This window comes from Salvelinus namaycush, chromosome 37, assembly GCF_016432855.1.
Source record: "Salvelinus namaycush isolate Seneca chromosome 37, SaNama_1.0, whole genome shotgun sequence".
Taxonomy (NCBI): domain Eukaryota; kingdom Metazoa; phylum Chordata; class Actinopteri; order Salmoniformes; family Salmonidae; genus Salvelinus; species Salvelinus namaycush.
Window position 1 is genome coordinate 17063899 of NC_052343.1, and position 15610 is coordinate 17079508.

Here is a 15610-nt window from a genome sequence, read left to right on the forward strand (position 1 = left end):
GCCCTGTCTGGATCCGCGGTGCAAGGGAAAATAGTCAGAGGACAAGTTGTTAGTCCGTACCGAAGCCATGGGGGAAAAATAAAGAATCTTTATCCACGCAATGAATTTTGGGCCAAAGCCAAATCTATAAAGGGTAGCTGTTAGGTAATCCCACTCAACGCGGTCAAACGCTTTTTCTGCATCAAGTGAGACCACCACCTCTGGGTCCTCCGACGCTGGGGAGTACAGTATATTCATAAGGCGCCTAATATTGAAAAACAAATGCCTATTTCTCACAAAGCCAGTCTGGTCAGAGTGTATTACTTGATGCAGCGAGCCTTCCATACGGATGGCTAAAAGCTTGGCTAGGATTTTGTAATCACAGTTTAAAAGCGAGATTGGGCGATAGGATCCACATTCCAGGGGGTCTTTGTTTTTCTTTAATAGTAATGAAATTGAAGCCTGATAGAGACTAGGCGGTAGCTTTGAGGTATTAAGGCACTCTGCAAATAGTCGAGACAAGAATGGGCAAAGCAGACCAGAAAACGTCCTGTAAAATTCGGTTGGAAAACCATCCGGACCCGGTGATTTACCACTTTTCATTGCGGACACTGCTGTTGCAATCTCCTCAGGTGTAAATTCTTCTTCTAGACAGTCATGGGTGTCTGTATCAATTGAAGGCATATTCAGGCCGTTAAAGAAGGAATCAATCAGCAAAGGGTCTTGAGGGGATTCAGAGGTGTATAGCGCAGAGTAAAATTGTTTGAATTGATCATTGATCTCTTTATGTATAACTGTGGTGGCACCAGACGGGGTCCTTATTTGTGGGATTAAACGTGAGGCCTCAGATTTACGGATCTGATGTGCAAGGAGTTTACTGGCCTTGTCGCCTTGTTCATACACTCTGTACCGAGCTCGCAAGAGTAACTGTTCAGCTTGCCTGGTAGAAAGCTCATCAAATTCAGATTGGAGTAGTTGGCGCTCTTTATGCAGATCAGAGGAAGGAACCGTAGCATACTTCTCATCCAATGTGGCTATGGATTCGCTCAGGTCCCGAAGTCGCTGAGAGCGAACTCTGTTTTGGTTGGCTGTATAGGAAATAATTTGGCCACGTAGGTATGCTTTGAGAGACTCCCATATGGTAGAGCAGGACATACCTGGTGTTGAATTAGTTTCTAGGAATAAGGTGATTTCAGAAGAAATGAAATTGACAAACTCCTTATCTGAGAGTAAAATGGGGTTAAGACGCCATTGATAACACATAGGAGGTCGCTGGGGAAACTCTAGTTCAAGCACTAATGGTGAATGGTCAGAAATAACAATACTCTTGTAAGTACACTGCCGAAGGTTAGGCAGAAGTTTTTTGTCCAAAAAGAAGTAATCAATCCGGGAGTATGTTTGATGAACATGAGAATAAAAGGAATACTGTCTATCTGTAGGATGTAGGAAACGCCAGGCCTCAAGCATGGCATATTTCTGAAGAAAGGCTTGAATAAGTAGGGCACATTTAGATGGGCCTGTAGTTGTTCGTGAGGACTTGTCAAGAACTGGGGACATTTTGCAGTTGAAATCCCCCCCTAAAATCAACAAATGAGAATCTAAATTGGGTATAGCAGACAAAAAGGAAGAAATGAAACTTGTGTCATCCCAATTGGGAGCATAAACACTAGCCAAAACAAGAGGGGTAGAAAACAGTTTACCGGTTACTATGACGTATCGTCCCTTAGGATCAGCGATAACCTCAGAAGCTACAAAGGGAGTGGCTTTATCAACCAAAATGGCAGCCCCTCTTGATTTACTATGAAAGTTAGAGTGGAACACTTGACCAACCCAATCCCTATGCATCCTAAAGTGCTCACCAGTCCTCAAGTGAGTCTCTTGTAGAAATGCAACATTTGCATTCAAACCCTTTAAGTGTGTCAGCACCCTCTTACGCTTCACTGGGTTATTAACCCCTTTGGTGTTCCACGAAATGTACTTGATCGCATTGTTTTGGCCCCTCTGGGCATTCCCGTTATACAACCCTGTCATTAGAGCATAGAATGGAAAAGCAATGAGCGCCCAAAAACCCCAGAATAACTTGTCTCAGAGTAATAATGTACGGTGGTAGATGTTTGGAAAAAGTACAGAAAAAAAAAAAAAAAAAGACAGAATGACAACATTATTACTGAACAATTCAACCCCTCCCCCCACCCCCTCCCCCCATCCCAGACAATACCTCCCCAAACGAGGTACAAGCCTAAATAGAACATGTTCTCTTCGCACAGTATGTCTGTGAGAGTGCGGTCTTAAACCTAAACCCACAGTCCCGCTCTTTAAAGTCGCGTTTTGTTAGTGGATCAAACAGCAAAAAGAGATAATCATTTTTTAAATAAAAAATAATAAAAGTGAATCCCTTGTGCAGACGAAATTACAAAAGCACCACTTGCAGATGTATATAATTATATTCCCAGTCTTATAACAGGCATTTGAGAGAGAAAATAAAGAAAATAAAGAAAATGTACAAAGGCTCTCAGCCGAAAACCTAATTTGAAGTAAGGAAATCGTAGTAAGACAGCTTACAACCAAGACCAAAAAACTACGTGTGCGCAACGTTGAACGCTTGCTGGGCATAAATGACGCTCAGAACTTTTAAAATTTAAGTGACCCCAAAAAACGTGTCGCCTCGGGAAGCATTTACTGTTTACTGGGTCAATGCAAACGGATGCAGTAAGCAAATAACCAAGAATATTTTGAGTCACTGAGACGCTATGTAAACAAACTGAATAGGTGAGCAAGACAGCCTAGAAAACACATGAGTATAGTAAAACCTCAATACAATGAAATTAAAATGACTGAATGCTTGTAAGGCAAGCACACTAGATGATCAAAACATTAGATCACATTAAATAGGCCTGAATGGGTTCGCTAACTCCCCAACTATACAAAATTAGCATGTTGTAGCTAAACATAATTGTACCACAGGTGGGTTACTTACTATCCACAGTTCGCAAGCAACAGTTGCTGAACTATGAGCAAGTTCAAGACTTCTTGATGTGACGTTGAATGTGAGAGAGAGCCTCATCCGGAGATTCAAATGTGTAGTCTTTACCATCATGAGATAGCCATAAACGGGCCGGGAATCGCAGTCCGTACTTCACACCTGGATGGTCCCGAAGTAGTCGTTTGGCCTGTCCGAAAGCTGCGCACTGCCTGGAAACAGTGGGGGAGTAGTCCTGGTAGATGGAGAAGCTCTGTCCTTGAAAGCTCAGAGTGGTATTGCGGGCTCGTCGGAGAATCTCCATCTTCTCATGGAAAAAGTGCACTCGAAGAATTATGTCACGGGGCCTCTCCCCATCCCGGGGCTTTGGGCGCAGCGACCGGTGGGCACGATCAATCAGGGGCTTTTCATCTAAGGCAAGAACATCCTTCAGCAGCCCAGAAACGAAATCCGTGGCGCGAGGCATTTCCGCTGACTCTGGGACTGATACAAGTCTCAGGTTATTGCGGCGAGAGAATCCCTCTAAACTTACACAGCTCTCCTTCACCTTTTTCAAATCCGCAGCTAGGCGTTTCACGTCAGCCTCCAGGGATGTAGTTAAGTCGGAGACATTTGTAGCGAAGGTCTCCAGTGCTGCAATCGTTGTAGTGTGCGACGCCATTGTTGTTTTGAGTGATGTGATTGCTGGCACCGTCTCGTTCCGCAGGATGGTTAGATCTGCTTTTAAAGTATCCGAAACCTCCTTTATTCGGGCCTCAATCGTAGCAACCACCTCCGTTTTCATTTCAACTATCTCAGAGCGTAGTAGTTTGATGGCCTCGAGAATGTTCACTTCAGCGCCGCCAGGCCAAGCCGCCCCCCCGGGTAAAGTATCAGTCCCCGGGCCGTCAGGCTCAGGGGAGGGCGGTGATGAGAGTGTGTCTTGTAGGCCGGGTTTTCTCAAAGTCATGCTTTTGGCCTTATGTTTCGTCGACATGCTGACATTTGGAAGTAAAGTAGTCTTGGTTTTTACGGGAAGGGATCACCAAAATAATATATGAAAATAAATACGGTTCTGCTGCAAAATTCACATAAACTTTAAAAATACCACGGGAGCAAACGGAAAACACGTCAGTCGCACATGGCGTCCCTCCAATCCCCCTATTATTTTTTTTTCAATATAGTTTAATCAGATTATTGAAATTTTTTCGGGAGTTTTGCCGTGTTCCGTTCTCTGACTTTGTTGACGTTGGAGAGATCCGTGCCACTTGGCAAGTGCCCATGCTAAATCAAGAGGGAAATTTGCCGTTCCAGATCCAAACAACGACTGTTCTGGACAAAGGACACCTTGTCCAACATTCTGACGGAAGATCACCAAAAGTAAGAAACATTTTATGATGCTATTTCTAATATCTGTCGTGCATGTGAACTGGTCGTCGGCGCCCAAGTGTTTCTGGCTATTGTGGCTACGCTAATATAACGCTATATTGTGTTTTCGCTGTAAAACACTTGATAAATCGGAAATATTGTCTGGAATCACAAGATGCCTGTCTTTCAATTGCTGTACACTATGTATTTTTCAGAAATGTTTTATGATGAGTATTTAGTTATTTGGCGTTGGTGTCTGTAATTTTTCTGTCTGCTTTCGGTGCAATTTCTGACTGTAGCTGCAATGTAAACTATGATTTATACCTGAAATATGCACATTTTTCTAACAAAACATATGCTATACAATAAATATGTTATCAGACTGTCATCTGATGAAGTTGTTTCTTGGTTAGTGGCTATTTATATCTTTATTTGGTCGAATTTGTGATAGCTACTGATGGAGTAAAAAACAGATGGAGTAAGAAAAGTGGTGTCTTTTGCTAACGTGGTTAGCTAATAGATTTACATAGTGTCTTCCCTGTAAAACATTTTAAAAATCGGACATGTTGGCTGGATTCACAAGATGTGTACCTTTCATATGCTGTATTGGACTTGTTAATGTGTGAAAGTTAAATATTTTAAAAAAATCTCTTTTGAATTTCGCGCCCTGCACTTGAGCTGGATGTTGTCATAAGTGTACCGACGTCGGGCTGCACCCCAAACAGGTTAAATAAAAGGTAACATAAAAAAGGACTATAATTTCCTCCTCATATTGTAACCTACAACGTGCCTCCACACACCGAGGCCTGGGCTGGTGATGGATTCAAGACTAGGACGTTTTTAATTGATCTGGGATTCTCAGTTTGTCAGTGTCATAGTGGCCTGCCGTTTCCATCATGTGTGTGGTATTAAAACAAGATTCTGTCAAAGTCTCCAGTCATGTAAAAAGACGTAGAATTTCATGTAATGTGTTTATAAAAGGCCAACATTTTCCCAGGACCCTGGGCTACTAAAAATGGTCCCCATTTGTGCAACATCAGTAAATGTCTCTACAGCTCTATGTCAATACGGTGATATGCATGCAATGCTTTATTATAAAGGTGAATTATTCTCTCTCTCATGCGTTCCGCTACCTCAGAACCCCCCAGGTCAGCCCACTCTCTCAGCCCACCCAATCAGATAGCTCAAATCAGTATGCTTGTGCCATAGACTGTAGAAGAAGAAAAAACTTGAACGTACAGCATAAGTTGAAAGTGTGAGATTTCAAAACTTGTAAAACCATGACTAGAGAGAGATTCAAGGATTACAGCAGAGAGCAGCTGTTTGTATGAGTGACTTCATGTTTAACTGGTTATTCAGCACGGTTAGCTGTTTGTATGAGTGAGTTCATGTTTAAGTGGTTATTCAGCACGGTTAGCTGTTTGTATGAGTTCATGTTTAAGTGGTTATTCAGCACGGTTAGCTGTTTGTATAAGTTCATGTTTAACTGGTTATTCAGCACGGTTAACACCTGGTTCAACAGTTTCATCAGACATAAATGCATATTCTCCCTACTTCCACTACAACCAGCACTGCAGTTGCAATGAATGAGGAGGAAAGTGTTCCGATAAGCTAGCGTTGTTAAATATTAGCGGCTTCGGGTCATTTTTAATATCAAGGAATATTTCACGTTCTCTGTTCATAGGAGTAACAACATGAATTGGTGCGTGAAGCAGAAATAATGCAGTGCGACTTGAGTTTCGCCATCAGCTGGAAGACCATGTCCCCTTTTCTTAGCTGCGGCAGGGAGAGCGGAGGGACGGTGAGTCGTATGAGAGGCAGCATCACCGCTGTTCCCTCCCTCCCCTCATACTGACCATCAGTCCAGTAAAAAATAAATAAAGCTAATTATTATGCTCACTCAGCTGTGCCTCACAAGTAATAACACAAACTATCTATTACCAGTGTGATCATATACCTATATTCCTTTTTTATATCATTTCAAATTGGTCTGAGAAGAACAACATTGGCAGGACAATTGAAGCAGAGCCAATATGCAGTGATATTGTATTGGGCCTTCAGCCTATTACAAACCTCATTGCTATAGAACTGTTTTGAATTGGTTAATGTTGCATAAAACAAAATCTGAGCGGTAATTCTTGGCTTGGTAAATCTTGGCTTGCATTTTGACTCAGAAACTGATCTTGACTCAGAAAAGGTTGGTGACCTCTGGCCTAGTCCATCTTCTGTTTCTGTAGTGAGGCAGCTTGATGTACCAGTACACCCCCTGGACAGGACACTAGTCTATATTCTGTTTCTGTAGTGAGACAGCTTGATATACCAGTACACCCTGTCATGACGTTGGCTTGATGGGAGAGGTTTATGACCTCCATAAATACCTTCCCCCACGTTTCTCTCTCTCTACTCTATAGAGTTGACTCTTGAAAAAGCCCTTTGTTAACATAGAGATTCTGGTGACATCAAAAGATGGGAAACGGAACCATATTTTGGTAATCCAACCAGTTGAAAATATGCGTTGGGACTTAATGAATATGATGTCAGTTCAGTTGGCGTCTGAGACATGATTACTGATGATAGGACGACAAACTGTATCTTAGAAAGTCTACACATTATAGTTATCAGATTCACATGGAATTGTTGTGCAATTTAAATGTTTAAATAATGAAACTATTTGTGAAAAGATGAAATATAATTTAGCTTCTTAATGAGAGAACGATTTGTCATAGAGTAAACTATGCCAACTCAGTGGCACCGCCCATGTGAACAGACAGTGGTTGTAAACTATGAAACAAGGCCCTCTCTCCCAATCCTATATAAGCCCCTTGACGAAAATGTAACTTCCTGTTCAGAGGACGTTAGGGCGACGGTCCTATGTTAAAAGGGCTCAGATAATAACCTGTTCCAAGGACGTGAGGACTTACCATTCCCACGTTGAAAGGACAAAGACCACCTACAGAACTAAGCCAACCTCAGCAAGAACCTAACAAAATTAGCATCGAATTTCAATGTGAAGGTGACGACCTACACGCCGGAAGGATGAATTTCAATGTGAAGGTGACGACCTACACGCCGGAAGGATGAATTTCAATGTGAAGGTGACGACCTACACGCCGGAAGGATGAATTTCAATGTGAAGGCGACGACCTACACGCCGGAAGGATGAATTTCAATGTGAAGGCGACGACCTACACGCCGGAAGGATGAATTTCAATGTGAAGGTGACGACCTACACGCCGGAAGGATGAATTTCAATGTGAAGGTGACGACCTACACGCCGGAAGGATGAATTTTGACTATACCAGCCAGAATATAGCATGAGCTTAAAGTATGGCAACTTGGTATGAACTTTGAACTCTTATTCATTAAATAAGTGCTACCCCCTCCGCCCGCTAAACGTGGGCTAGGAGAGGACGGACAGAGTATCCATTCTACCACGCTCCAGTTCACCACTAGACATTCTTCAAAGGACAACCCGGCCTACCATCTACGACCAATCTACCAACGCGCAGCTCAGAGTAAATATTTATTGCATTTTCCTTTCTCAAATGGGCGGAAATTTAGAATGCATAAGATACTGTATTTACGATAGCATAGCTTCTCCCTTTGTTACTCAGTCTTCCCGCTCTTTCACTCAAACCCCACCCCCCTTTTCTTTGTGTAACAGGCCCCTATATCGGCTCCGTTCACCAGGTCCATCAATGTATGATTCATTCTATGTATATGTAATTCTATGTGATTAGTTAGGTATTTAGTAAATAAATAATTAAACCAAATTTTGTATTGCTGATTCAACTTGTTAGCCAGGGTTCGTGAAGATAACCAAGAATTTACAACTTTCAGATGAGACTAAATAAGGTGAGGATTAAATATTGACTGCTACTGACGTAAAAGATCTCCAGGCCTTTAAGAGTTTATTCGGAAGATAACAGCTCTATAAACATTATTTCGTGGTGCCCCGACTTTCTAGTAAATAATTTACATGATTAGCTTAACAGGTAATATTAATTACAGGGAAATTATTTTATAGAATAGCATGTCATATCACTTAATCCGGCATAGCCAAAGACACGACAACCCCCTGGACAGGACACTAGTCCATCTCCTGTTTCTGTAGTGAGACAGCTTGATGTACCAGTACACCCCCTGGACAGGACACTAGTCTATCTCCTGTTACTGTAGTGAGACAGCTTGATGTACCAGGACACCCCCTGGACAGGACACTAGTCTATCTGTCACAAATGAGCAGCTACAAGAGCAGCTTGTCGATTCAGTAAGGTGTTTTCCTGTGGCTAAGTGATAATTATAGCGATCAGCAGATTTTATGTGGCGCTTGTTCATACAGTGCATTTGGAAAGTATTCAGACCCATTGACTTTTTCCACATTTTGTTTACGATATAACCTTATTCTAAAATTGATTCGTTTTTTATTCCCTCGTCAATCTATACACAATATCCCATAATGACAAAGCAAAAACAGATGTAGATGTTTTTGCAAATGTATTAAAAAATTAAAAAATGTCTGAAATGTCACATTTACCACAGACCCTGCAGCTTGTTTTTCCTAGTACTATGATACTGAGGAATCCCTCTGGACGCAGCACAGTGGTGCATTAAGTGGTGAACCTGTTTTTATATCAGACAATAATTCAGGGATATAAAGTTGGCGGATGGTTGTCAAATTAAGTGGACTATTAGCCAGGACGAATTACCACAATGTTATTATGTTGTAAAATCCTGAGGTCAGAGAGAACGGAAAACCCACCTCTTTTTCTTCTTGTAGTTCTCCAGCTGCAGGACCTGGAAGTGTCTGAAGCGCTGCTGCTCACACTGACCACACAGGTTGTCCAGGTACATCAGCCGGCTCTCCAGCTCCTCAAAGTCTGCCTCCAGGTGGGCTGTATGTGGCAGAGGGAACATCTTACATTTAGTCATTTTAGTCATCCAGAGCGACTTACATGAACAATTAAGGTTAAGTTCCTTTGCTCAATGGCACATCAGCAGATTCAAACCAGTAACCTTTCAGTTACTGTGCCAATGATTTTTACTGCTAGGCTACCTGATGGAACTATTGTCATGACAACATCATTGTGCTGTGAAGCTGTATCTCATTGTTGTGTCTGTCCATCTGCTGCTGGGAGACTGTTGTGTCTGTCCATCTGCTGCTGGGAGACTGTTGTGTCTGTCCATCTGCTGCTGGGAGACTGTTGTGTCTGTCCAACTGCTGCTGGGAGACTGTTGTGTCTGTCCAACTGCTGCTGGGAGACTGTTGTGTCTGTCCAACTGCTGCTGGGAGACTGTTGTGTCTGTCCAACTGCTGCTGGGAGACTGTTGCCAGTCTGTATAATATTTTCATGTGAATAATTCCAATAAAACACAAAGGAACTATTATTCACTACACTACTGAAACTCAAGTGAACACTGACATCTGGTGGTCATATAGGGAAACTGTTTGTACTTGGAGCACTATTTATTAATTAAATTTTTTATCTAACTAGGCAAGTCAGTTAAGAACAAATTCTTATTTACAATGACGGCCTACCCCGGCCAAACCCTCCCCTCACCTTAGACCGCTGCGCCACTCGGGAGCCCAACCACTATCACTGTCCAAAGTCAAATACAACTAAAAAGGAAATGTGCCATATTTGAGGCATTATCTGGAACTCTATACAGGGCAGGAACAAATCTTACACATGGAAATATTCAAAATAAAGTTAAAGATCCACTGAATTCTATTCAGCTTCTTTCACCTTCCTAGAACACTTCTCTCAGTCTGTTCATACTGGAATTTCCCATGTGCTCGCTACAATTCACATCATGTGCAACTCATTGGCTGAGACAGGAGACACCCATTCTAGAATGATGGAATGAAAGTCCTCAGAGTTCTAAACAGTCCAACTACTATCTAACACGGATTACAGGGTTCCAATTCCATGAACAATGTAGAAAACTAGAGACTATTTAGAGAAGACCGATACATACTGGTAGAGGCCGATGCATGGAATAACACGGAAAGTATCAAAGACTACTCCGTGCTGTATGGTATCTGACGTGGAAGTAATTCAAGCTACCTACGGAGGTGGCTTAGGAATCTGATTCTGAAGTCAGATTTGATGTCAGATCCGTCTCCTTAGACTATAAACGTGTTGTGTTTCAAACTAGCCATGTGTAAAAAGGCTTCATCTTTTCCCGTTGTCTCTGTCGTTGCCTACCTACCCCCCCTTCACCATGTTGGCACTAGTAGCTGTTATTACCCCAGTGCCAGCTGAAGCTCCCCAGGTAACAGGCAGGCCGTGCCAGCTGGTGCCCTACAGTATCACCGCTCTCTCAAGGTGAACACAGCTCAGCCCGTCATAAACACCTCTGACCTCAACCTACTCTACACAATGGTAACAAAAGGCCAAAAAAATTAATAATTAAGAGTGGCATTGACATTCAGTAATTCAGGGAATTGTGACATTTCTCTCCACTATAATATGATCCACTGTTGACTGGTCCTAAAGGTTTCCTGGTGCAGTCTATGATACGTAGGCTACGTCCTGACTTTCCACCCTTTTCCTCCCCAAGTGTGCACTTGGTGTAAGCATTGTCTTGAGAGTTTCCACCATTGTAAAAATCCATGCGAGAAAGAGTGTGCAAGTACACACTTGAGCAGAAGAGTGAAGACTCTAAACTCCGACATAGTGCACACTCACCAATGCGATTGGTGCACGTCTCCAGGTCTGTGAGGAAGCCTGGGATCTGCTGTAGTTGTTCTTGTAGTTCCACCACTGCTGCTCTTCTCTTCTCCCAGTGTGCAGACAGCATCACCACCTCTCCATCCACTGTCTGAGACATACAGACAGACAGAGAGAGAAAACGAAAGAGAGAGAAGACGAGAGAGAGAGAGAGAGAGAAGACGAGAGAGAGAGAGAGAGAAGACGAGAGAGAGAGAGAGAGAGAGAAGACGAGAGAGAGAGAGAGAGAAGACGAGAGAGAGAGAGAGAAGACGAGAGAGAGAGAGAGAAGACGAGAGAGAGAGAGAGAAGACGAGAGAGAGAGAGAAGACGAGAGAGAGAGAGAGAGAGAGAGAGAAGACGAGAGAGAGAGAGAAGACGAGAGAGAGAGAAGACGAGAGAGAGAGAAGACGAGAGAGAGAGAGAGAGAGAAGACGAGAGAGAGAGAGAGAGAGAGAGAGAAGACGAGAGAGAGAGAGAGAGAGAGAGAGAGAGAGAGAGAGAGAGAAGACGAGAGAGAGAGAGAGAGAGAGAGAGAGAGAGAAGAGAGAGAGAGAGAGAGAGAGAGAGAGAGAAGACGAGAGAGAGAGAGAGAGAGAGAGAAGACGAGAGAGAGAGAGAGAGAGAGAGAGAAGACGAGAGAGAGAGAGAGAGAGAAGACGAGAGAGAGAGAGAGAGAAGACGAGAGAGAGAGAGAGAGACGAGAGAGAGAGAGAGAGAGAGAAGACGAGAGAGAGAGAAGACGAGAGAGAGAGAGAGAGAGAGAAGACGAGAGAGAGAGAGAGAAGACGAGAGAGAGAGAGAGAGAGAAGACGAGAGAGAGAGAGAGAGAAGACGAGAGAGAGAGAGAGAGAAGACGAGAGAGAGAGAGAGAGAGAAGACGAGAGAGAGAGAGAGAGAAGACGAGAGAGAGAGAGAGAGAAAAGACGAGAGAGAGAGAGAGAGAAAAGACGAGAGAGAGAGAGAGAGAAAAGACGAGAGAGAGAGAGAGAGAAAAGACGAGAGAGAGAGAGAGAGAAAAGACGAGAGAGAGAGAGAGAGAAAAGACGAGAGAGAGAGAGAGAAAAGACGAGAGAGAGAGAGAGAGAAAAGACGAGAGAGAGAGAGAGAGAAAAGACGAGAGAGAGAGAGAGAGAAGACGAGAGAGAGAGAGAGAGAAGACGAGAGAGAGAGAGAGAGAAGACGAGAGAGAGAGAGAGAGAAGACGAGAGAGAGAGAGAGAGAAGACGAGAGAGAGAGAGAGAAGACGAGAGAGAGAGAGAGAAGACGAGAGAGAGAGAAGACGAGAGAGAGAGAGAGAAGACGAGAGAGAGAGAGAGAAGACGAGAGAGAGAGAGAAGACGAGAGAGAGAGAGAAGACGAGAGAGAGAGAGAAGACGAGAGAGAGAGAGAGACGACGAGAGAGAGAGAGAGAGAGAAGACGAGAGAGAGAGAGAAGACGAGAGAGAGAGAAGACGAGAGAGAGAGAGAAGACGAGAGAGAGAGAAGACGAGAGAGAGAAGACGAGAGAGAGAGAGAAGACGAGAGAGAGAGAGAGAGAAGACGAGAGAGAGAGAGAGAGAGAGAGAGAGAGAGAGAGAGAGAGAGAGAGAGAGAGAGAGAGAGAGAGAGAGAGAGAGAGAGAGAGAGAGAGAGAGAGAGAGAGAGAGAGAGAGAGAGAGAGAGAGAGAGAAGACGAGAGAGAGAGAGAGAGAGAGAGAAGACGAGAGAGAGAGAGAGAGAAGACGAGAGAGAGAGAGAGAGAGAGAGAGAGAAGACGAGAGAGAGAGAGAGAGAGAAGACGAGAGAGAGAGAAGACGAGAGAGAGAGAGAGAGAGAGAAGACGAGAGAGAGAGAGAGAGAGAGAAGACGAGAGAGAGAGAGAGAGAGAGAAGACGAGAGAGAGAGAAAAGACGAGAGAGAGAGAAAAGACGAGAGAGAGAGAAGACAGACGAGAGAGAGAGAAGACAGACGAGAGAGAGAGAGAGAAGACGAGAGAGAGAGAGAAGACGAGAGAGAGAGAGAAGACGAGAGAGAGAGAAGACGAGAGAGAGAGAGGAGAAGACGAGAGAGAGAGAAAAGACGAGAGAGAGAAGACAGACGAGAGAGAGAAGACAGACGAGAGAGAGAAGACAGACGAGAGAGAGAAGACAGACGAGAGAGAGAGAAAAGACGAGAGAGAGAGAGAAAAGACGAGAGAGAGAAAAGACGAGAGAGAGAAAAGACGAGAGAGAGAGAGAAAAGACGAGAGAGAGAGAGAAAAGACGAGAGAGAGAGAGAAAAGACGAGAGAGAGAGAGAAAAGACGAGAGAGAGAGAGAAAAGACGAGAGAGAGAGAGAAAAGACGAGAGAGAGAGAGAAAAGACGAGAGAGAGAGAGAAAAGACGAGAGAGAGAGAGAAAAGACGAGAGAGAGAGAGAAAAGACGAGAGAGAGAGAGAAAAGACGAGAGAGAGAGAGAAAAGACGAGAGAGAGAGAAAAGACGAGAGAGAGAGAAAAGACGAGAGAGAGAGAGAAAAGACGAGAGAGAGAGAAAAGACGAGAGAGAGAGAAAAGACGAGAGAGAGAAGACAGACGAGAGAGAGAAGACAGACGAGAGAGAGAAGACAGACGAGAGAGAGAAGACAGACGAGAGAGAGAAGACAGACGAGAGAGAGAAGACAGACGAGAGAGAGAAGACAGACGAGAGAGAGAAGACAGACGAGAGAGAGAAGACAGACGAGAGAGAGAAGACAGACGAGAGAGAGAAGACAGACGAGAGAGAGAGAGAAGACGAGAGAGAAAACGAAAGAGAGAGAAGACGAGAGAGAGAGAAGACGAGAGAGAGAGATGAGATGTTCCTATGTATTATTATTCTTGATGTGTAATTCAATGCAATTATAATTAATACATTGAGCTACAGTTCATACAAACCTGTCCAGCTTTCCCACAATCTTTAGCTTTTCTGTGGAGAGTCACCCAGGTGTCTTCGTACCTTCGAAACACAAGAAACTAATGAAACAAATAAGGCCTTCTGTTTTCTTCCCTTGACATTATGCTACTGTACATGTATTCAGACCACTGATTGTTTCAATGTCTGCATCACAAATGGCACACTATTCCCTATATTGTGCACTAATTTAGACCCTGTGGGGCCTGGTCCAAAGAGACCTGTGGGGCCTGGTCCAAAGAGACCTGTGGGGCCTGGTCCAAAGAGACCTGTGGGGCCTGGTCCAAAGAGACCTATGGGGCCTGGTCCAAAGAGACCTGTGGGGCCTGGTCCAAAGAGACCTGTGGGGCCTGGTCCAAAGAGACCTGTGGGGCCTGGTCCAAAGAGACCTGTGGGGCCTGGTCCAAAGAGACCTGTGGGGCCTGGTCCAAAGAGACCTGTGGGGCCTGGTCCAAAGAGACCTGTGGGGCCTGGTCCAAAGAGACCTGTGGGGCCTGGTTCAAAGAGACCTGTGGGGCCTGGTTCAAAGAGACCTGTGGGGCCTGGTCCAAAGAGACCTGTGGGGCCTGGTCCAAAGAGACCTGTGGGGCCTGGTCCAAAGAGACCTGTGGGGCCTGGTCCAAAGAGACCTGTGGGGCCTGGTCCAAAGAGACCTGTGGGGCCTGGTCCAAAGAGACCTGTGGGGCCTGGTCCAAAGAGACCCGTGGGGCCTGGTCCAAAGAGACCCGTGGGGCCTGGGGCCTGGTCAAAAGTAGTATCCAATGCTCTCATTTGGACGTATCCAATGAGAGCAACACCTACCGACTGAGCAGTTCTACTCCAGCAGAAAACTGTGTCAGATGTTCATGTCTGTTGAGAGACAGGAAATTAGTCATTAAGGGAAATAGACTATGAAGAGGATATAAGAGAATGAAGGTGGATGTAAATGGATGATTTGACTGGCACTCCTGGGCCGTATTCATAAAGCGTCTTAAAGTGCTGATCTAAGATCAGGTCCTCTCTGTCCATATAGTCTTTATTCATTATGATCTTAAAGGCCAACCTGATATTACATCATCACTCAGTTAAGTTAATAAATATATATTTTTTAATGTTATCACTCCAACTCTGAGACACTATGGATACAGGTCTGCCTTACCTCTGTTTCTGCTTTACTTTGGCCTCCTTTGATTTGTCACTCAGAGTCTTCATCCTGAAGGGGAATTATGTGAGCAGGTAAAGATGTGAGCAGGTAAAACATTTTATATATGGGACAGCCGTCACAGCAATGTAAATATTCATTGGATGACAGTAGACACTGTCTGTTTTCTAAATGGCACACTATTCACTATATAGTGCACTAATTTATACCAGAACCCAAAGTAGTGCACTATATAGGGAATAGGATGTCATAAATATTAACTGAGACTTTTTCTGCTTCAGCCTTCTTCCGGCATCAGGTTCCAGTCCAGAATGTCCCGTCTCGCTCACTTCCATCACATGATGGTCAGCTGAATGTAATCAACTTAACTAGCTGTAGTTAGCTAACTGTATCAATAAGCTTTGGCAGCATCTACATCTAAATGGAAATTCGTGGTTTTCATTTACTGCCCGCTTGGGTGTGTTTTGCCAGTGTTTTGTGTTTAGTATTAGCTAGCTACGCAAAACGTGTTCGATGGTTTCGTCCCACAGTTACATCCAGCT

At 44.0% G+C, this 15610-nt stretch overlaps 1 protein-coding gene across 2 annotated transcripts in view; it reads right to left on the minus strand.

The window, feature by feature from the left end:
• Positions 1-15610, minus strand: part of dtnbp1a (dystrobrevin binding protein 1a) — a 46032-nt gene that overhangs the window by 28995 nt on the left and 1427 nt on the right. For both annotated transcript variants that reach the window (XM_038976620.1, XM_038976618.1), the window contains exons 2-6: positions 15066-15119; positions 14729-14776; positions 13912-13972; positions 10999-11131; positions 9069-9201 (exon numbers count right to left, since the gene is read on the minus strand). In XM_038976620.1, coding sequence (XP_038832548.1) covers positions 9069-9201; positions 10999-11131; positions 13912-13972; positions 14729-14776; positions 15066-15119 — 429 coding nt within the window. The remainder of the gene's footprint in view (positions 1-9068; positions 9202-10998; positions 11132-13911; positions 13973-14728; positions 14777-15065; positions 15120-15610) is intronic.